Source organism: Emydura macquarii, unplaced genomic scaffold (genome assembly GCF_026122565.2).
Source record: "Emydura macquarii macquarii isolate MOO-44397 ecotype Brisbane River unplaced genomic scaffold, CSIRO-AGI_Emac_v2 contig_3451, whole genome shotgun sequence".
NCBI lineage: Eukaryota > Metazoa > Chordata > Testudines > Chelidae > Emydura > Emydura macquarii.
Window position 1 is genome coordinate 3,924,313 of NW_027133588.1, and position 23,377 is coordinate 3,947,689.

The 23,377-nt window shown below is 41.3% G+C and overlaps 1 protein-coding gene across 3 annotated transcripts in view; it reads left to right on the forward strand.

Moving 5' to 3' along the window:
* Positions 1-23,377, forward strand: part of CIB2 (calcium and integrin binding family member 2) — a 108,962-nt gene that overhangs the window by 49,168 nt on the left and 36,417 nt on the right. For all 3 annotated transcript variants that reach the window (XM_067534543.1, XM_067534542.1, XM_067534544.1), the window contains exon 3: positions 18,970-19,081. In XM_067534543.1, coding sequence (XP_067390644.1) covers positions 18,970-19,081 — 112 coding nt within the window. The remainder of the gene's footprint in view (positions 1-18,969; positions 19,082-23,377) is intronic.

Sequence of the window (23,377 nt, forward strand, 5' to 3'; positions counted from 1 at the left end):
CAAAAGATGGTGGGTGCAACTCCACGCCACACCAGGCCATTACCCTGCCACCCTCTCCTGCACTGCTCCTGGGGCAATGGAACTCCACACTGTCCCCTACACAATGATCTAGAACTTGGAGACTTCATTCTTATCTCCAGTTTGCTAGAAGCAGTTAACAGTTTTTCTATGCACAGATTAAATTCACCACTGGCATAAGAAGCTACAACTCATTGACTTCATTGAGACCAAACAATCAGGCTTATAATGACCAACTCTTCCATAGTTGCACTTCATGTCCTAGTCTCAAATAGCCATGTAGCAGGTAGATTTTCTGTTTCCTACAGGGTTTAGACTGTCACTAAGATCTTTCTTTTTCTTGTCCAACAGACACTGCTGACTTACGGTGAAATTCACTACTGGAATGAAGCAGCACAACTCCACTGATGCCAATGGAATAGTGCCTGCTTACACCAGGAGTGGAATTTGGCTGCTGGTGTGGTTTAACCTGACCACAAAGAGCTTCAGTGGAAGCTGTGAGGGTGCATAATACCTTGCAAGATTGGACCCTAGAGTAAAACACAGAATTCCTCTGCCCACATAGAGTAGCTAATGCACAGAGAAGCCTACCTTAGAAGTAAATACCTAATTCATGTGTTAAATTACTAATGATACAAATGGTTTGAGAATAATGCATTAAAAATTTGAGTGTTTTGAATGGTACACCCTTATTTGGGCACAATCCATCTCTGAAATGTTTTTTGCATAAGGTAGAAGCCATATTTTCCACTGGAAGAAAATTGTATTGAGAGGAGGTAGGCTGATTCCTGTTGCTTTTGTTGCATTATCTTGTGATGGTGATGGGCTGATGTGATATGAGTCACCAGTGGATGGTAAACTGGGCACTGAGCACACAGCTGGTTTAGAATGAGAAGATGTGACCTAATCAGCATTTCACTTGATACTGATAGTGCTTTCCAAGACACGCCATAGTCACTGGAATCCACTAAATCCATTTTGCTGTAATTTTCTATAAATATGCAAAGTAATCTAGAATTCAACTTTGGACATTTTTATTTTAATGATTCACACTATCAAATGTATTTGAATAGATTCCTGATGTATAGGAGAATATATAATATTCCTGAATAAATGTGTGCAATCTATTCTTACTTTGCCTCTACTACTAGCTTGTGATATTGTGAAAGCACTACAGAGTTAATGAGATGTTTAATGTATTAGGGTCTAATGGCAGCTAAAGCCTCTACTTATTTCTAATCAATGAGCCATTACCAGCTTTTATCTTTTGTTTTCAGCACTCCCCTGTGTGTAGAGTTCTTATTATCAAGGCAGTGTAGCCAGCTATAATGTGTTGTCATCGCCTAGCATGGTGGTGATTTATGGGTACCAGGCCAAAGAAGAGCTTGCCTTTGAGTCTTAATTTAACACATCAGGAACCTTGGCAAAATCTGAGACGTGCTCAGATAAAAATTCAATAGTAAATGAAAACAGTCTCTGCAGCTGTGTGAGCTTGGAAATCCACTTGGTCATTTTACGAAAAGAATCAGCTCTGTAAATCCACACGTGACGTCAGAGGCCTGGGATGCTCCCTTCCCGAGATCTGTTGCCAAAGCAAACCCTCAACAGAACTGCTCCCTTTATGTGAAAGGGAAGATCCTATCTCCTCCACAGCATCAACATCTTCCTTTCTCCCCCCAACCACCCAGAACACATACTGCATCTGCAATCTCCACAGGGTCAAGACTGAGCAGCCCAGAGCACAGAGTGGATGGGTGCTCATCCCTTCTCTGATTCTGTGGATCTTCCCTGGAGAAGATACTATACTTCAGGACTGCTGCAGCCAATGGAACCATGTTGCAAGGGAAGTGGGAGCTGTTGGGGGCTAGAACAAGGGTGGTCTCCAGTTTCCTCCAGATCTCTTGGTTTGGGACAGGCCCTGAAATCTTTTCTGGGGGGGCAAACTCCATACTGCCCCTTTATGACAAGATATGAGTTTTTTTTATGAGGGGGGACAGGACCAGAGTAATTAAAGCAATTTAAAATTAATTCCAAATACCCCTCCTCTTTGAAGGGAATGGAGAGCTCAGAATCAAAATAATAGGAGAGAGACCTTCATCTCCTGGTCACTGCGCCATCAGATCCAACCCAAGATAATAGTGACCAGAGGTCATCATCTTTCATCCAAAGTGTCTTCTGCTCCTGTAAGAACACAGCAAGTGTAGGAGCTGCTAGCCTTTAGCACAGAGGTTCACTGATGTACTGTATGAATTCAGGAGTAATAATAATTTTCAGCAAGAGATGAGTCTCAGCAGACAATATTCCATGCAGTTCCATTCACTGCAACTTTTGGGAGTTGGTAGCTGAATCTGACTCTCAGAACTCAGAACTCAACTTGTTCCAAATAGTAGCAGTTGCATGACTGACTGCAGGGGCATGTGCAGGAATTTAAATTCCAAAGCTCTTGAAGGGGCACATTATGTTCCCCCTCTCGCCTTGGAGCCCCCGAGGCTGGATAAGCTGTTAGCTCCCACCAGGGCACTTGGAGCTGGAGGAGCTCTGTGTCCCCCTGCTGATTATTGGGGGGAAAAAAGGGGTGTTGCCCCTGCTTGTCTCCCCTTGTGTATGCCCCTGGACTGATGTGATTATCCACTAGATAAAAATAGGAGGATTGTGGCCCTAAAATGAAGCAAGTATTCAGTTTAGGAAATAGCCCCTCTACACTTGGACTTTTATGGTGTGATTAGAAATGCATCCACCCCCCCTGTCAAAATCAAGTCTGCAGAGGTGAAAAGCTGGTGGAGTAACCTAGGTAAATTGCAGCTTGTTACTAAAGTGCATTCCTGAATAATTATACTACACTAACACTCAATCAGGCAGTGCCACAGCTGCATTGGCACAGGAGCCAGCACATGGAGCTGAAAAGGGGAGTTTGAGTGGAAGCTTGCAAAGGTGGTTTGGGGAGGGGGTGTATGGTGTTCTGGTATTATTGGGGTGGTCATTGGGGATTGTTTTGGTGGGTTTTTTGTTTTTGTGTTTCTCACTGACAGGAACTAGGCGGAAAGGCTATGACAGATACAGAGGCAGTAGTGGTAGTCACTCAAGCAGTGGAAAAGACACTGTGGAAGCTGTGAAATGTACATGATCCTGGAGGGAGTACCTCAAAAGAGCTTTGTTTGTATGAAGTGCCAACTCATAGAGCTAATGGAAGAGAAGATTCGAGGTTGGAGATGCAGGTGGAAGCTCTGGTTGAGTTTAGAAGGGGGTTCGAGCAGATGATGGAGCAAAGGAATGAGGAGGCTGAAGGGAAAAACCCAGACCTGCAGATGGAAGCGGGACCAATGAACTCTGAGGGGAGAATGCTGGATGAGGAAAGTGGCCAGTGGAAGCATGTGACTATGAGAACGTGGCAGAGGAAAAGATGGGCTAGTGAAGGAGAAATAGAGCTCAGAAACAGGTTTGCGGAGTTGGAAAATGAGGAAGGGTCCCAGCAGGTGGTTGCTGAAGGTGGGAGGGCAAGGAAGAAGAGAAGAGCAGCTAATCCTATACAAAGAGTGGATGAGCCAATGGAGATACCGCCAAATAAGAGCCCCAGGAGGATGCAGGAACGGTTGCATAGAATTCCAAAGGAGAATAGTAGGCGAGATGACTTGCATCCAGAAAGAACAGGGGATAGGCCAGAGAATCACACCGTTACCAGGAAAAGGCAGGTCTACGTGATTGGGGACTCCCTGCTGAGAAAAATAGACAGGCCTGTAACCAGAGCTGATCCAGAGAACAGAAGGGTGTGCTGTCTGCTGGGTGCTAAGATACAGGATGTGGACCTGAGGCTGAAGAGGATCCTAACGGGAGCGGGAAAGAATCCACTGATTGTCCTTCATGTGGGTACAAATGATATAGCTAGATTTTAGCTGGAACATACCAAAGGAGACTATGCTAGGCTGGGGAAGACTCTTAAGGAAGTCGAGGCTCAGATGATCTTCAGTGGGATTCTACCTGTCCCTAGAGGAGGACAACAAAGGCCTGACAAGATTCTGATGATCAAAAGATGGCTCAGGCAATGGTGCTATAAGGAGGGCTTTCGGATGTATGATCACTGGGAGGCATTCACGGGCAGAGGACTGTTCTCTTGGGATGGATTTCACCTGAGTAGGGAGGGAAATGCACTTCTAGGATGGAGGCTGGCACAACTGATTGAAAGCTTTAAACTAGGAAGCTGGGGGAGATGGTTGGGAGATGCCCAGGTAATCTCCACGCCTGATTTTAGCACTGAGAAGGAGGAAAATGAAGTAAGAAAGGACACAGAAGTGAGGAGCAGAATAGACATTAAGAGGAAGGGTAGTATAGATACCAGTCCAACAGGTGATATTGGCAGTAGAATGACTGTGCCAAATTAGCTAAGGAAAGTGAGTGAAGCCAAACAGCAAAAATTAAGATGTTTGTATACCAATGTGAGGAGCCTGGGTAACAAAATGGAGGAACTAGAGCTACTGGTAGAGGAAGTGAAACCAGATATTATATGGATAACAGAAACATGGTGGAATAGTAGTCACGACTGGTGTACAAGTATTGAAGGGTATGTGCTATTTAAGAAAGACAGATATAAAGGCAAAGGTGGTGGAGTAGCATTGTACATCAATGATGAGGTAGACTGTAAAGAAATTAGAAGTTAAATAGTTACTGAACCAACAAGAGGAGATGCCATTTTATATTTGGTTAGTAGTGAGGACCTCATAGAAGAACTGGTTGTAGGGGACAACCTCAGTTCGAGCTAATTCAGTTCAAACTAAATGGAAGGATAAACAAAAATAAATCTCTGACTAGGGTCTCTGACTTCAAAAGGGCTAACTTAAAAAAATTAATGGAATTAGTTGGGGAAGTGGACTGGACTGAAGAACTCATGGATCTAAAGGTGGAGGAGGCTTGGAATTACTTCAAGTCAAAGTTGCAGGAACTATCTGAAGCCTGCTGCATCCCAAGGAAGGGAAAAAAATTCATAGGCAAGAGTTGTAGACCAAGCTGGATGAGTAAGCATCTCAGACAGGTGGTTAAGAGAAAGCAGAAAGCCTACAAGGAGTGGAAGATGGGGGGGATCAGCAAGGAAAGCTACCTCTTGGAGGTCTGAACATGTAGAGATAAAGTGAGAAAGGCCAAAAGCCAAGTAGAGTTGGACCTTGCAAAGGGAATTAAAACCAATAGTAAAAGATTCTATAGACATATAAATAGGAAGAAAACAAAGAAATAAGAAGTGGGACTTCTAAGCACTGAGAATGGGGTGGAGGTTAAGGATAATTTAGGCATGGCCAAATATCTAAACAAATACTTTGCCTCTTTTTTTAATGAGGCTAATGATGATCTTGGGGATAGTGGTAGGGTAGCTAATGGGAATGAGGATACGGAGGTAGAAATGACCACATCTGAGGTAGGAGTCAAACTCGAACAGCTTAATGGGACTAAATTGGGGGGGGGAGTGGTAATCTCCATCCAAGAATATTAAAGGAACTGGCACATGAAATTGCAAACCCATTAGCAAGAATTTTTAATGAATCTGTAAACTCAGGGACTGTACCGTATGACTGGAGAGTTGCTAACATAGTTCCTATTTTTAAAAAAGGGGAAAAAAGTGATCTGGGTAACTACAGGCCTGTTAGTTTGACCTCAGTAGTATGCAAGGTCTTGGAAAAATTTTTGAAAGAGAAAGTAGTTAAGGACAGCGAAGTTAACAGTAATTGGGATAAAATACAACATGGCTTTACAAAAGGTAGATCGTGCCAGACCAACTTGATCTCTTTTTTTGAGAAGATAACAGACTTTTTAGACAAAGGGAATGCAGTGGATCTGCTTTTACCTAGATTTCAGTAAGGCATTTGATAGGGTTCCACATGGGGAATTAGTTAAATTGGAAAAGATGGGGATTAATATGAAAATTGAAAGGTGGATAAGGAACTGGTTAAAGGGGAGACTACAATGTGTCATACTGAAAGGAGAACTGTCAGGCTGGAGGGAGGTTACTAGTGGAGTTCCTCAGGGATCGGTCTTGGGACCAATCTTATTTAACCTTTTTATTACTGACCTTTTGCACAAAAAGTGGGAATGTGCTAATAAAGTTTGCGGATGACACAAAGTTGGGAGATATTGTCAATACAGAGAAGGATCGGGATATCATACAGGAAGATCTGGATGACCTTGTAAACTGGAGTAATAGAAATAGGATGAAATTTAATAGTGGAAAGTGCAAGGTCATCCATTTAGGGACTAATAACAAGAATTTCTGCTATAAACTGGGGATGCATCAGTTGGAAGTGACAGATTAAGAGAAGGACCTGGACGTATTGGTTGATCACAGGATGACTATGAGCCGCCAATGTGATGTGGCCTTGAAAAAACGTAATGCGGTCCTTAGATGCATCAGACAAGGTATTTCCAGTAGATATAGGGAGGCGTTAGTACTGTTATACAAGGCGCTGGTGAGACCTCATCTGGAATACTGTGTGCAGTTCTTGTCCCCCATGTCTAAGAAAGATTTACTTAAACTGGAACAGGTGCAGAGAAGGGCTGGAACAGGTTCGGAAACCGGCCTTATGAGAGGAGACTTAAAGAGCTTGGCTTGTTTAGCCTAACCAAAAGAAGGTTGAGGGGAGATATGATTGCTCTCTATAAATACATCAAAGGGATAAATACCAGGGAGGGAGAGGAATTATTTAAGTTCAGTGCCAATGTGGACACAAGAACAGATGGATATAAACTGGCCATCAGGAAGTTTAGACTTGAAATTAGATGCAGGTTTCTAACCATCAGATGAATGAAATTCTGGAATAGCCTTCCAAGGGGTGCAGTGGTGGCAAAAAATCTAGCTGGCTTCAAAACTGAGCTTGATAAATTTATGAAAGGGATGGTATGATGGGACAGCCTAATTTGGCAATTGACTGATCTTTGACTATCGGTGGTAGATATGCCAATGGCCTGTGAAGAGATGTTAGATGGGATGGGTTCTGAGTTATTACAGAGAATTCTTTCTTTAGGTGTCTGGCTGGTGAGTCTTGCCCACATGCTCAGGGTTTAACTGATTGCCATATTTGGGGTTGGGAAGGAATTTTCCCCCAGGACAGATTGGCAAAGGCTCTGGGTTTTTTTCACCTTTCTCTGTAGCATGGGGCACAGCTCACTTGCTGGTGGATTCTCTGTACCCTAAAGTCTTTAAGCCATAATTTGAGGACTTTAATACCTCAGTCATAGGTCAGGGGTCTATTACAGGAGTGGATGGGTGAGGTTCTGTGACCTGAGTTGTGCAGGAGGTCAAACTAGATGATCATATTGGTCCCTTCTGACCTTAGAGTCTATGAGTCTATATAATACTGCATAATCAAAGCTACTCCACTCCTTCATACACTGTACTCTCTGCCAGTTCTCCATGATAGAGACTGATAATACAATACTCAGCTCCCATAAAATACAGTGTGTGATTCCCAGAAACAGCCTTCTAGAGAGGAACTGGTCTGCTCGACAGCAGCATTATCCTGCCTTAACTGTTTATTCATGTATGACATGGAAGCTCAAAGCTCACAGTGTTTAATCACAACAGTTGAGACTGTTACTGAAAATTCTACTCCATCTCTTGTACTTCTCTCACTAATGGACAGTCCTGAATGAAATGTTTTTCAATAAAGCAATTATTTTTAAAGTTCAGCCGTGAATATCATTGTCGCAGACTTGGTTCTGTCTCCAAAGACTCTCAGAAAACTGTCAATAGCTTGTGTCTGTCAGACTCCAGAAAAAAACAGGCGCAGCCTTTGTTTTTTGTCTAAAAGGTTAATTATTTACAGAAAGTGGCTGGAAATCCTATTCCACTTCAATGGATGTATTCCCAGCTCTCCACGCTCCAGGATCAATGCCGGAATAAACGTTATATGAAAAAGCATAGACAAAATCAATAGATACATTTTGGTAAAGCCATCATGGCAGTGAGATGAAAAGCCAGGTGATCAGACAGTTACCTGGGTGAATAATGGGATAGAATTTAGGGCCGAATGGGAGACGTTTGTGACTCTGGGTTTCAGTTTAAATTGTCAGACTTGCTTCTCCTTTCATCTGTGAATGAGCTAGAACTAAAGCCAATGGGCCCAGTCCTCAGCAGATATAAATTGAACTTAATGGAGCAATGGTGATTTACACTAGATGAGGTTCTGGTCCATTTGCTAGTAGGTGGATAGGCCCCAAAAGGGAAAGATCTACTCTGAGATAACAAAGAAGCAAAGCAAACAATAGAGAATAAATGTTATTTTTTTCTGCCATTGGGATGGTGGCATTTGAACTCTTTCTGCCCTTTACCTCACAATTCCTCTATTGTTTCTAACTCCCTGGTGTTTTTATGAGTGGGTGGGAGGAGGGAGGACAATCAGATGGGTGAGCAACTTAGTCAAAATGACTGTTAATTATTAAATCATTTATATAGCACCCTGCCATATATCCCTGCTTTCACAACCTCCTGTGCTGCCTGAGCCTTTGTTCTAGCATTGACGGAATGGCTCTGATAAGCACATTATTAGTTCAGCTTTCTTTAAAAATAAACCTTTGTGTGTCTTCATAGAGAGACTTCTAGGTAAAACACACAGGTGCATTATTACTTTCTATAGGTAAGGACAGATACTCAGGTACATGGTGCTGTGTTTTTCTACCTAAGAATAAGCATTTTCCTTTTGATTCTAAAAAACAAACTTAGTTTTCTGATCAGAAGTGTCGTCCAATTCTAAACTTCTGGCCATGCCTCCCTGCAATAGGGCAAACTGGAATGAGTTTTATTTTCAATCTCTGTTTAGCTAACCACATGGAACATGCACCTCTCTATGTCTTTTTGTGTTGTTGTGTAGCTTAATCATTCTAATAGCCTGCCAAGGAATATTGCTTGTAATGTTCCCTTGGTGATGCTTTCTAACTCTAGTGTACTGCTGAAATGCCACAAAGAGATGCAAATGTGCTGCAGGAATATCGTTTTCCTTTATACAGTTGCAACAGTTAAATGTTTAAGCAGTGGGGAACGCACAACCAAGGAGACAGGATGCATTGGTCAGGGAGACACTGCTCTTGGACATTTTTACTTTCCCAAGTGCTTTAGAAGGAAACTAATTATGTGAAATGGGTCCATTTTAAATAAGATGAGCACTATTGTTGGCCTTACACTGGAAGACACAAGTTGTTTGGTACGCTATGGGTCAACAAAGACAGTTCTATGATCTAATATGAAACCCAGTCATTTTTCTGAATGGGACAAGATTGACAACACCATACTCTTAGGGCTTGTCTACATTACAGAGTTTTGTCGACACAAGTTATGCCGGTGTACAGTCACCACTGTAATTAAAACTCTGTTGCATGTCCTCACTATGCTCCTTGTGTCAGTGGAGTGAATTAACATTACCAGCTCTTGCATCGACACAGGAAGCAGTGTACTGTGGGTAGCTATCCCACTGTGCAACTGCATGCAGGGTGCTTTGGGAAGGGTTTGCAGTTTCTCATGGGGCAGGCACAGCATCACATGATGAAGGTATTGTTCCATGGGCATCAGCGGTTCCCAAAGTGTGGGTTGAGACCCTAGCTGGGGTCAAACTCTTAGCAGATGGGGTCATGGCGATCCCTCCTAAGCGGAGGACATCATTTTGCTTGCAGAGCATGACCTTGAATGTGCACTGCATGTGAGGTCACAATGCATAGAGGACACCATTTGCCCTATTAACTGGCATTCTCTGCACAGCATGAACTTGCACACACAACACGTATGAGGTCACATTGTGCAAAGGACACTGTTTTGTAGAGCATGATGTCATTTGTAGAGCATGATTTGATTTGGTTTCTGTGAACAGTATAGGGGGTTCATCAGCAGGAAAGGTCCTTTTATTTCTCTTGGGGTGTGTTTACTTTGTGCTAATGTTGTATCTGTCAAAAAAGACTGAGTCTTAGTTTTTATACTGAGCAAAAATAACTGCTATTCCAACTGCTGCTCTCTTCCTAGCCTTCCTCACCATCCACCCACTGAGCCCCCATCTACTGCTGGTATTTTAAAAAGACAGCTGTGCACAAACAGGACAGCTGGGATACATCATTGCCATCTCTCATTACCATGGCCAGTGTGTTGTTCCTAGCAGAATGTTACTTTCACAGTGGACATCGTGTCTTCTGACGCCAATTAATTTTGTGAGCAGCACAAGATGCTGTTGTATCTCTACCAAAATTTCTCTCAAGACTAGGTGAAATTCTACCCCCTGTGTTGTGCAAGTCAGGCTGTAATCCTAATAGTTCTCTTTCACCATAAAATCTATGAAACATAGACTGTTGCTCTGATTTCTGCAAAGCATCCTGAAAAGAGCTATGGGGAAATGCAGCTTTGATATGACTAGGAGGTTACATTAGTGATTAGTAGCTTTGCTGAGGGAAGTTCTGGTGGATGGACAGGTCAGAAGCCAGATAGGAGGGGATTAAGGAGAGAATTGGAGAAGAGGAAATCTAGGAATAATCAATAGGCACATAGTGCCTTGCAGTTATGCTTTGGAATGGAGTCCAGAATGATGCCCAGCCATCCTATTGACAATACATGTGGGGACTCTTGGAGGGAAGGGAATACCCCATTTTTGAAGAATGAAACTTCATTTCAGTCTCTGATGGCTAAAAAGGTTAAAACATTAATTAATCCTAAAAATTAGTATTGGTTTGGAGGTTTTGCTTTTGGCTGCTTCTCCCAGTGCATTTAGACTGACCGTTTATTTCTACCCTTTGTTTCCTGTCTTTTAACCAGTTTCTGATCCAGGAGAGAACCTTCCCTTTTATCCCCTGACTGCTTACTTTGCTTAAGAGTCTTTGGTGAGGATGCTTGTCAAAGGGTTTCTGGAAATCTAAGTACACTATATCCCCTGGATCACCCTTGTCCACATGCTTGTTGACCCCCCTCAAAGAATTCTAGTAGATTAGTGTGGCATGATTTCCCATTACAAAAACCATGTTGACTCTTCTCCAACAAATCCTATTCATCTATGTGTCTAATAATTCTGTTCTTTACTATAGTTTCAACCAATTTACCTGTAATTGTCAGGACGGCCTCTGGAGCCTTTTTAAAAAATTGGCGTCACATTAGCTATTCTCTAGTTATCTGGTACAGAAGCTTATAAAATTTATAGGTAACATTCCACAGTTAGTAGTTCTGCAATTTCACATTTGAGTTCCTTCAGAACTCTTGGATAGATACCATCTGGTCCTGGTAACTTATTACTGTTTAATAATTCAATTTATTCTAAAACCTCCTCTAATGCCTCCTCAATCTGCAACAATTCCTCAAATTTGTCATCTAAAAAGAATGGCTCAGGTTTGGGAATCTCTCTCACATCCTCAGCCATGAAGACCAATGCAAAGAATTCATTGTTTCTCCAAAATAGCCTTATCTTCCTTGAGTGTTCCTTCCGTATCTTGATCGTCCGGTGGCCTCACTGGTTGTTTAGCAGGCTTCCTGCTTCTGGTGTACTTAAAAAAAAAAATTGCTGTTACTTTTTGAGTCTTTTGCTAGTTGTTCTTCAAATTTATTTTTGGCCTTCCTAGTTATATTTATACACGTCACTTGCCAGAGTTCGTTTCTTTCTATTTTCCTCAATGGGATTTAACTTCCACTTTTTAAAGGATGACTTTTTGCCTCTAACTGCTTCTTTTACTTTGTAGTTTAACCACAGTGGCACTTTTTTGGTCCTCTTACTATGTTTCTTAATTTGGAGTATTTAAATTGAGCCTCTGTTATGGTATCTTTAAAAAGTTTCCATGCAGCTTGCAGGGATTTCACTTTTGGCACTGTACCTTTTAATTTCTGTTTAATTAACTTCCTCATTTTTGTGTAGTTCCCCTTTCTGAAATTATGCTACCATGGTGGGCTGCTTTGGTGTTCTCCCTCCATCCCCCCAAGGATGTTAAATTTTATTATATTATGATCGCTATTACCAAGCGGTTCAGCTACATTCACCTCTTCCACCAGATTCTGTGCTCCACTTAGGAATAAATCAAGAATTGCCTCTCCTCTCTGGGTTCCAGGACTAGCTGCTCCAAGAAACAGTTATTTAAGGGTCAAGAAACTTTATCTCTGCACCTCACCTGAGGTAACATGAACCCAGTCAATATGGGGATAGTTAAAATCCCCCATTATTATTAATTTTTTTTATTTTTATAGCCTCTGTAATCTCCCTGAGCATTTCACAGCCACTATCATCTTCCTGGTGATATAATCATTAGGGAAATGTAGGCTAAAGTTGAAGCAGAAATAAATACCTGCAAGATATCCTTACTGATATCTGGAGATTAATCCTCCCTCTGAATTTTATCTCCTATCACATGGGAATGTGAGAAACAGTCTTCTTGGACCCTTTCACACCTGGTGTCAAATCCTGACCCCACTGAAATGCATGGGAGCTTTGCCGTTGATTTCACTGGGGCTAGTATTTCACTATAGGAGTCTGACTTTTTTTTCTGACCCCATTCTAGCATTATTCATATACCTACAAACCTCAGCACCAACTAGTTAACTGAAACCGTATGTCAAAAGGCATTGTAAATGCATTTGATAAATCAGAAGCTTGCTGACAGAGAAACATCCATTAGCCTGTAATCACATTGATTGTACTGTGAGTGTGCTGAAAGCAGCTTTTGCACAGTGATAAGGAAAATGTTATTTCAGTAGTTGCTGATGGTTATATGAGCCAGAAGCTGATTCAAATGAGCTTAGAAAACTTTGTGGTGTGCTGCTAAATATGACGGTCAAGACTGAGGTTTGTTAGTATTTGCATCCTTTGGACTGTTAAATGAAATACATCTCTAAAAACCTCTTCCCAATACTTTTTCTATCTAAATAATACCCTCTGTCGTATCATTGGATTCATTTCATGACCAGATTTAATACCAACTAGATCTACAATAGATGGAAGTCCTGGGTGTTTTATATGCTCTTTTTCAGCACTTGATGTCATAAGTGACCTCTGAAAAATGCATGGAAAAAACATAATCTCAGAAGAGTACATAATGCAAAGCATATGTCGTCCTCTGAAATGTTGCTCAGAGTAATATTAAAACATCTAAGGTGCAGTGGGAGGAGTTGAAACAAAAAACATGGTGGCACAGGGAAGCAGAAGTAAAGAATAGGGATTATAGGGGGTGATTTGTAGTTTCCAGGATTAATCCACTTTTATTGCAGGTGATCTTGAATCCATCAAGTATCACTTGAGAAAGTTAATTTGTGGCATTTCTCACGTACCTAACACCTTGGTGTCTAAGTGCTGAACGAGTTCTGAAATTGCTCCAGACCTTATTGTAAGTAATACCTTAAGCTCTGAGTAGTCCCACTGAATAAAAGAGGCCTGCTCAAAAAGTAAGATATTACTCAGCATGGTGGAACTGGGTCCTTGATGGGCATGCAAAACTTCATGATGCAGTGATATTCTTGATCATGATGATCTTGGGCTAAAGCATTTTGTAGTATCATGACTTACTAAGAAAACATCAAAACATCGTAGCGTGAACATCCTGGTCTTGTGATGCAGGAGTTTGTTCTGTGGGACAGCTTGGGAAATTGGCAGCCTTAGAAAGGAGATGAGAATAAGACTTGGGGCCTAATCCTTGTTAGTGGGGGCTGTGTACTCAAGCATCCCTCAAATCAAGCCTATAAACTGGGAGATAATAAGTATCTTCTCAGTGGCTGTTATTGTTTTTAAATAACTACACACAATAGTGCAGCTTTGTGAGGATCACCCCAGTTTAGGGGATCCTCAGTGAGTCAAACACAAGTTATTGGGCTGAATATAGGGGTTAGTGGATGAAATTCTATGATCTGTGATATACAGGAGGTCAGACCAGATGATCTGTTGCTCCCTGCTGGCCTTAAAATCCATGAGTTTATGACAAGAGCTACTGTAGAGGATTCTATGCTACCTCCCTTTCTCCTACTCCTTGTGCAGCCAGTATAACCGGAGGGGAAAGGGGATATGGCTGGAGCTTCCTTATCCTTCTGGAAACCCCGGTTCCTTTATTAGACCCTTGTGCTCTTTAGCAACCAATGTAATTTAGAGCAGCTCTTAGGCTGCTCTGCATTACAACCAATGATCAAACAGATGCATAGACACTGCAGGCATCTTTGTAACATCCCTCCTGAGGTGCATTGTGTGATCCTTAGTCATAGCCAAGGCTCTGAGCCAAGATGTATAGTTCTGTCCTTTGTGGTTTGATGATTATCAAGAAGGCACTGGCTTATAAATGCTTCGTCTATAATGTGCCTAGATTCCGTTGATGAAATGACATCTCTAAATGTACGTAGATAGGCTATATCATACTGTCATATAGTACTGAGAACATCCTATAGAAACCTTCCAATAAATTGAACTTGTAAAGGAAAAATATGACTTTTATTCTTCCACTAAGTGCATAAAAAATGACTTTAGCCAAAACGTTGCACATGGAATCTTGAAAGCATTAATGAGATTTTTAAGGGCTCAAAGTGGTTAACTGTGTTTGATAACTGTGGGGAAATGGACTTATCTTAACATTTTGCTCTTGGTAAGGTTTGTAAAACACCCTGGCGCACATATGACACTAAAGAGCACATCACAGCTTGATGCAGCTGCTCTGTGAAACGCACTGAATGCAACTGAGGAGGACTGCAGAAAAACAGCTGACAAATTAGAATGCTGATACATATCAGCCTGCATGAGACCATTAAATATTTCTTGTTGTATAGTTAGTTTACATACAGTATTTAGGCACAAATAGCTGTGTAAAATCATTTCAAGTGACACTGAACTGGATGGCAGAGGGAATTGGTACTGTAATGCAATCTTTCACTTCTAGATCATTGATACTAATCCAAAATAATGCAGGGCCAAATCCTGCAAAGAGAATGAGACTCGTCCTTATCTTCCCATGAGACTAGTCCTCACTCAGGTGTGTAATGCCATTAAACTTAGTGGAACTATCGATTCATAGATTCCAAGGCCAGAAGGGACCATTGTGATAATTGAATCTGACGCTCTGAATAAGGGTTTGCAGGATCAGACTGTAGGGGTCAATATAAAGAGCCTTTGGCACTGTGAATAGACGTTCTTAGTAGCTAGAACTATTGAGCAACCTTGTTGTATTTTCCAGTACAGCCCAAGGTAAAGTTTCCTTTATCTCACTAGAATATACAAAAAATCAATGTTGTTCGATGTTGTGGCAAAGCTGCTACATTATCCTCCTCTAAAGCTCTCCTTAAAACCCATTTATGCCATGCTGCTGACAAGGATTAGGCAGCTGGTACACTGGGCCAGCTGCTTATTACACTGATTATATCTGACTCATTGTTCCCCTGTGTGTGTTTGCATCCACTTGTTGTCTCTCATCTTCATTAATCTGTAAGCTGTTTGGGACAGGTACTGTGTGTACAGCACCTAGTACAGTGGGGCCTGATCCCACATTGGGACCTTGAGGTGCCACTGCAATACAAATAATAATGGTATTAGACCAGGGCCTTTCTGAACTATCTCAGCTGTATACGGGGATACTGACAAGTGCTTTCTCCAGTATTTGCTTCTTTTTTTGCTTTCTCTCTTGTAACTGGGTCTCTGACACACACCAGGGCAGCCATTAGAGCTGAGTGAACAATTTATAGCAAACAGTGTGTTAGAATTTCACCTCTCTCCCTATGTGAGAATTGTCTGCAGAGAGCTAATGATTTTTTCTTAAATGTGGTCTTTAAAATTAGTCACCAGACAATTTCTTCAAATAATGTTTAGTCTGCAGGTTGTTTGAGAGCAGTTTATTGTGAGTATATAATGCATGCCCAGAATCCGAGCTCAGTTAGATTTGATTGGGCACATAGGCCCAAATCCACAAAGGTATTTATGCTCCTTTAAATCAGTGGAAGTTAAAAGCCTAAATACTTTTGTGGATCTGGGCCATAGTTCACATGGAATGGTTCTGTTAGAATCAGCTTACTGGAAAAAAGACTCATGTTTGCAAATTTAAAATTTGCTTCCTGTTTATGTTCTTCAATGTTTTCTTTAAAACTGGCTGTTTCTGCAAATGCTGATGCCCATAAACTCATTCACTAGAATATTTGCCAATAGGGGACACAATTGGGGTGCAAACACATTGGAAGTGAATTCATTTAGAACCAATATTTGTGGAAATACTTGTGCAATTTGCCTAGCTCATGTGGGGACAGTTCTAAACCAGTGAAGAACTGAGCCATGGCAGCCGCCACAGCATCTCCACATCAGTGTTCTGAATTTGCTGTAATGCTTTAATGAAAGATGAAAACTTATATCAGTACCCACTGATCTAATGAATCCAAAGAACGTCTGCCTCCCCCACTCCCAGTTCCCTCCCAAAACAATGTTGTTATAATTATTACTGGCTGCGTTTATACAGTGAAATTGGGTTTAGAAAGCTCCTGGTTTGCTTCTCCATGGGGAAAAAAACCAAGTAGCTGTCTGTTGCATTTCAACACAATGGTTTGATTGATCAGCTTTATCATGGGTGGGCAAAATAGTCATGTGGAATGCATGAAATAGAAATGTGCTTTGCAAGCTAGTGTAATTCATTGCTAGAAGAACAGGTCGAAATCTCCTCAATGAAGGGTGTACAAATAGAAAAGGGGACTTGGTTTATGCAGCCATGGTCCCACCAGGGATGCCATTGTCCACTGGTGAGAGTCATGTATCCTCTGTCTTTTAAACACCTTTTTGCCCATGTCATTGGCCCCTTAGGGGTATGTCTACACTGCACCTGGGAGCAAGCCTCCCAGCTTGGGTCCACAGACTAATATTAGGGGGTCTAGCAGTAAGATGCTGTTTTTGCATCACTACACATCAATTGCATAGACATACCCTTGGCCTAGGTGATCCTCTTCTTGTGTAGCTGCAAAGCAAATACATCTCAGGATCACACAGGTTTGCTGTGTGGGCATATTATATAAATTGGGCCTGACCCACCCATGGACTCATCAGTTCTGTACCTAGCTTATTGAAGACTGACATCTGCGAATGCCACTCCTGCTTTGCACTCTGACAAGGGTCTAATGAATATTACTTGCAGTTTGCATACCAGGTACTGGATCAGGCTCTCTTTTTTCTCAGTAGTATGCAAGGTTTTAGAGCAAATTATGAAAGGAAGAATAATTAAATTCATAGATCTAAATGGTAAAGGAGAAGTAACGCAACATGGGTTTACCAAAGGTAGAACATGCCAGACTAATCTGATTTCCTTCTTTGGGAAAATAACTGATTATTTTGATAAGGGAAATGCAGTAGATCTAATATAGTTGGACTTCAGTAAAACATTTGACACAGTACCACTTGTCAATTAATTCAATTAATTAATTAATTCAGGTAGGGAAAGTGGGGTCAGTACAAACAGTGTAAGGTGGATAAGGAATTGGCTAAAGAGGAGGAAACCAGGTTGTGCTGAAAGAGGAGTTATTGAATGAGAGAGAGGTTAGAAGTGGAGTTTCTCAAGGATCGGTCTTGGGAACAATCTTACTCGGTATTTTTATTAATGACACTGGCACAAAAAGTAGGAGTGTGCTAATGAAATTTGCTGATGATGCAAAGTTGGGAGGCATCATTAATACATAGGTGGATCAGAATATTATGCAGGATGATTTGGATGAACTTGAAGGTTGGACTGAAAGAAATGGAAGAAAATTCAATAGTACAAAGTGCAAGGTTGTGTACTTAGGGTCTAATAATAAGAATTTCTGCTACAAGCTGGGGGTTCATCAGTTGGAAGCGACAGAGGCCATGAACAAATTCAGATTGGAAACTACAAGAATATTTCTAACCATCAGAGGGGTGAGGTTCTGGAACAGCCTCCTAACAGGAGTTGTGGGTCAAACAATTTAATTAGTTTTGAGAGAGAGCTGGACAAATTTGAGTGCAATTCTATGATGGGCTGATTGTGATGGTGACGAGCAGGGCTCAAGAGCCGGGAGGCTCACTTCAGGTTTATATCTTATGTTCCTAAAGCTCATGCTTCAGGGTTTGAGCCAGTCACTGGCAGGGATCAGGAAGGGATCCTCTAACCAGTGTATTCTGGAAGGGTTTTTATCTCTTTCCTCTGAAGCATCTGGGATGGCCATGACTGAGAATGGAACAGTGGGCAGAGTGGGCCAGGGCTCTGCAGTGGTACCAAGCTTTCTCTCTAGCAGGTGATTGGCTGGCTAGTTCTTGCTCAAATGCTCAGGGTCTAACTGATTTCCATATGTGGGGTTAGGAAGGAATTTCCACCCAGGTCAGATTGATAGTGACCTTGGGGTTTTTTTTGCCTTCCGCTGCAGCGTCAGGGAGTGGGTCACTTGCCAGGATTATCTGGGTATATCTCATTTAATCAATTCCCTGCCATTGCACAGGCCTTGAGCACTGGTGCACTTTGGTCCCTCCTATTCTCTGCCAGTGGCTCATGGTTGTCTAGTCCAGGGGTGTGCACAGGAATAAATATTGGATGGCTTTGGAGGGGCATATTCTGTGCCCCCATTGCAATCCTGGGGCTGGAGGAGCTCCCTTTCCCCACACGGCCCTGGGGACAGAGGAGCTTGCTTTCCCTACTACAGTCCTAGGTCTGGAGTAGCTCGCTTTCCCCACCGTAGCCCCAGAGCCAGAGGAGTTCAATGCCCCCACCAGTTATTGGGGGGGGCCATACCTCTGCTTTCCTCCCATTGTGCATGCCCCTGGACTAGTTTCCTGTGGGTCTCATTTCCATTGTTGGGTTTAGAGTGCAGGTGCTGGGTGGTGTTCGTGGCCTGTGATATACAGGAGATCAGACTAGTTGATCCCTTCTGGCCTTAAACATTATGACTGAAACTGCCAGACTTTTGTTGTAATAAAAGTAAATGCGGCCTAGAGCAGCAAAACAACACGAGTCTGTTTACTGAATGGAATCGAATGGAATTAGCTACTAAAGGGGCTTCTTTTTGCTTGTTTGCAGATTGCATGGCCGATATCATGAAATGGCACCAAACATTGTGCCCATGGACTACACCAAGGATCCGGATGTTAAACTACCTATACAGCTTATAATTAACATGCCTGAACTAAAGGTATTGCTTCTAACTGCTTTAAATGGCATGATGTTACATTTGTCTCAGGGGAAGGAGTTTGGTACCAGGGTTGTGTGATAACTAATGTGAGAAGCTGAGTTCCTCCCCTTCCTGTTCCAGGGCAAAACCAATATCAGACACTGGAAATGATTTATGTAACTGCATGAAGTATAGACTTTCCCATCACCAAGGGACCCCGGATCAGAACTTGAAGGCTCTCATCATGATGTCAGCTGCATGTATGCAACTCGTGTTAAAGTTAATGGGAGCAGTGTGCAAACAACTGATAGGGCCCCCAGGAGTTCTTGGCTCCTAGCCCTCTTCTCAGACCACTAAATCAATAGGTCTTACACTATTGTTGGTGGAGAGCTTGCTGGTGGTCTTCAGAGAGCTGGCTTATTACAGGTGGTGGTTCCTTTTCTTTGTTTCCAGCTACTTGATAGCATAAAAAAGAAGCTGAAAACACACTAACTATTCCTCCATATTACTTTTCCATATAATCAAGCGCTTGTGTTGCCAAAGCGATGTCACATAATCGAAGTAGGAGGAGAGGGTGTCCATAAGACAATCAAAATATGGTTCACACAGTGTAAAAATCTGGAGTGAGAAATAGGAGTCCACATGTCTGTCTGTTTTCTATTACAGCAACTAAATGTACCATAGGTTAATAGGACAAGTGTAGATTGTAAGATACCATTGAACCTTTTGAAGCAAAGTATTGAAATATACCAACTACGCCATACAATGTGTTTGTTAGTTTTCTATGTAATATAAAATAGATTAATAAAGTCTTTATGTACTATCATGCAAAAACCACAGTCCAAACTACCATCATTTGAAGAGTCACCCAATGTTTGAGGAAATAGTGCAAAAATGTTGTGACTGGTAGTTGTCCTCATTTTGGTGGTTTAGAAAGTCTCCATAATGTAGAACAGCAATCAGCATCTGAATGGAAACAAAAGCAAATGCAGTACTGTTGTGAAAAAATAAATGTATGGTTCTGAAGTCAGGATGCACTGAAAGGCATTTAAAGCAGAACTCAAACAGAAGTTCAGCATTGTTAGTCCCCTGAATACCACATCTGGTGCATGTGCAGGGCTGGTGCAACATCATACATATTCATAGAAGCCCACTTGACTCAAAAGAATGTATTTGTTGAAGAGCACTTGACCAGCCCTAGGTTTAATGTAAATTAAGAAATGAAGGGCTTTCAGCCCATAAGGATTTATTTAAAAAAAAAGATCTTTGAAGATTTTTTTTGACTTTGAAGTCTTCAGGCATAATTAAGATTTACTGGAGGCCTAAAAGATGCAGCTTAGAAGTGGGGTTCACTAAGAATATTGGAGGTTAGCTCAGGATGCTTTCATGCTGGGATATTTTGATTTCTTTGATCAAAACATGAGTCTTGTATTTATAAATTCTCATTATGTGCTAACCCTTTAAGAGGCATAGAGAGGGTACAAGAAGATGCAACAGGCTTTCAAAGTTGTTAAAAAATGTAACAAAGAAACAACACTTTACCAAAAAGTGCAGAAAAAAGCCCACATATGAATCAAACTTTTGAATGCCATCGGTATCATAAATACCACTATCATCACCAGTATAACACATTGATATTTCAATTCAATATTAAATATGTTATATTATTAATATATTGGTAGGGCCATTGTGTAATAAAATTAGCAATATTTTAACAATGTGAGACAACATGTGGGTAATCCATGAATCCAAAAATATTCCCTCCCTTGTCCATCATGACATATAGCATGACAGCAGAAACAGAAAACAAAATGAGGGCAATTCAAGATTTATTACTTATCAATAAACCTTTAATGTATGAAATATTTCAAGAACCATTATTCTTCTGTAACATTGTGTGAAATGATACGTTTTAAACAAAATGTTGAATTGTTAATTTTATCATTTGTCACAGTATAGTATATTTTAATAGCTCATAATATGAATAGGCTATTTTGGCGCAATAAATATTTATTTCAGAATCCTTTTAACCAGTCACTTAAGTCCTTTTACATAAAATATCCTTTTATTAAATCTATACAGTATTTATTCATAGATCTCAAAACATGTGTTAAAGGTGGGTAAGTGTTATTCCTATTTCACAGGTGGGGATACTGAGGCACAGAGGTTAACAGCCACATTCTTCAAACGTGGTCTCTAATTTTAGATATCTCAGTTTTTCAGTGGACAACTTTAGACATATTGACCAAGATTGTCCAACTTAAGTGCCTAAAGTTAGGTTCCTAAATCCATATTTCAGCACTTAAATAAGTGGCCTGATTGTCAGAAGTGTCTAGCACCCAACAGAACCAATTAAATCTTTGTCGTAGATCCACAGTTGTGATAAGATACATGCAGTGCAGCTGAGAGGTGGGGAAGGCAAAGGTGGTTTTAAGTCTCCTTTTGCTTCTCCCTAGTCCTACAGTCAACTCACAGAGTAACTTATAGCAACACCCAGGTGGCTCTGATTTATGGTCCTTTGCCTGTGGCCTGAAAGGGACATTCCAGCAGCCTAGGGTCTGTGGAGTGCAAAAGTAATCTGTCCACACATCCTTCTCCTTCTTGCTTTAAGGGTGGATGGCATAAATCTTCCCTGGTAGCTCTGTTACACCTAGGGAATTCCTGATGCTAGGGGAATCACCGGGGCCAGATCCATTGAGTTTCCAGTTGTTGTGCATCACTGAGGTGGTGCAAGGCAACTAGAGTGGGACCAAGGATTTGGCTCCTCTATACCTCTCTATATCAGATAAGTATACTTCTCTGTAAAATGGGGTTAATACTTAATCACTGCTCTGAATTGCTGTCAGAGTATTGGATGAACAGTACTCTATAGAAGTGCAAAGTAGTGTTGTTTGGGGTACTGTGTTATATACCAGATAGTGCCAGTTGCCATTTCTACACTGACACAAAGTGAAAAATGGGGTATTTGAAGAAACTAATCAGCTCACATACTTGGTGAAGAGGAGGGTAAAGCAACATATGCTTCACATTTAAAGCACTTTTGCAGAATGGAAATATGTCCCCATTTGAGTTTTACCTTCTACCTGTTGTTGCTTTTTCAGACACATTGCATGCAAACTGAATTACACCACTCAGAAATCCATTCATCACCCAGGGCTGTTTGATTTAGAAATTGTTTCTTTGACTCATCCATCCTCCGCAAGGACGTTTTATGTAGATATGAAATGTGTATCTCTAATGTCATACCAGCAATACACCCATCACAATCTAAGAGATTGTGGGGTAAATATGACCAGGCAAGCACACCTTTCATTTTATATAAACACCAAACTGGAAGAACTGGATTAACTGGAGATCTCTGGGTATTGGTAATGAGATATGAAACCCACTGGCTTTAGTTCAGTGGTAGGAATCCAGACTGAATGGCACTGACAAAAATTATAACTCTCAAAAGGTGGTTAATGGCCCTATGAGAAGTGAGTTGTTAGGACAACTGAAAGACCCTGGTGTTGCTCCCATATGACGTCAGTGGCAAAAATCCTGTTTGACCTCAAGGATCAGGCACTTACAGGAAAACTCACTATATGAACTCCTTAGAGAATAGGGGACCATTATAGCTATCAACAGGGATCATTAGAACTGGAGTGGGACCCATCGGAGAGGTTTATTACAAAAATTCTATAGCTATTGTTTTCAGTGGGCTTTGGATTGGGCCCCAAATGGTGAAGTCTCTAAGAAGCTGCCTGTTGTGAGAGAACATCCATTGAATAGGTATAGTTGCAGCAGAACATGATACTTGGTGCTAAATAATTAATGAGGCACAAAACAGAAGTTTCTTAATGTGATCAGATTTTGAATTGCAGGAATAAGACTCCCCCTCCTAAGATTGAGACAGCCTGCGTAGGAAGGGTTAGGCTGTAATGGTGTTTCCTTATGGGCCAGAGTTGTTAAAATTACCTTTTTTGGTCTTCTCAGTGAGAATATGCAAAATCTTTAAGGCTGGCTTTGAGAAGGAGTCTATAGGGGAATGGAGCCGGATGAAAATCTTGGATCTTGCTTTGTGAAAACAGTGTGACAGAATTCAGTGCCAGATTTGTGGTTATTATACAATAGTTTGTTTTTCAGTTTCATCAGAATTTGTAAATTTCTTGAAAAGGTTGCTGTCAGATTGCAAATTTTGTTGGTTGAGAAACTGACTCTGATTATTTGTAAAGAGATCTGTATTTCAGTGCCTGGTGAATTTGCTTGCAGCGAGGAATTTGGTTTGGAGGAAGGGATTTGATTTCCTATTTTTCCCAGAGCTGCCTTAGAATATTA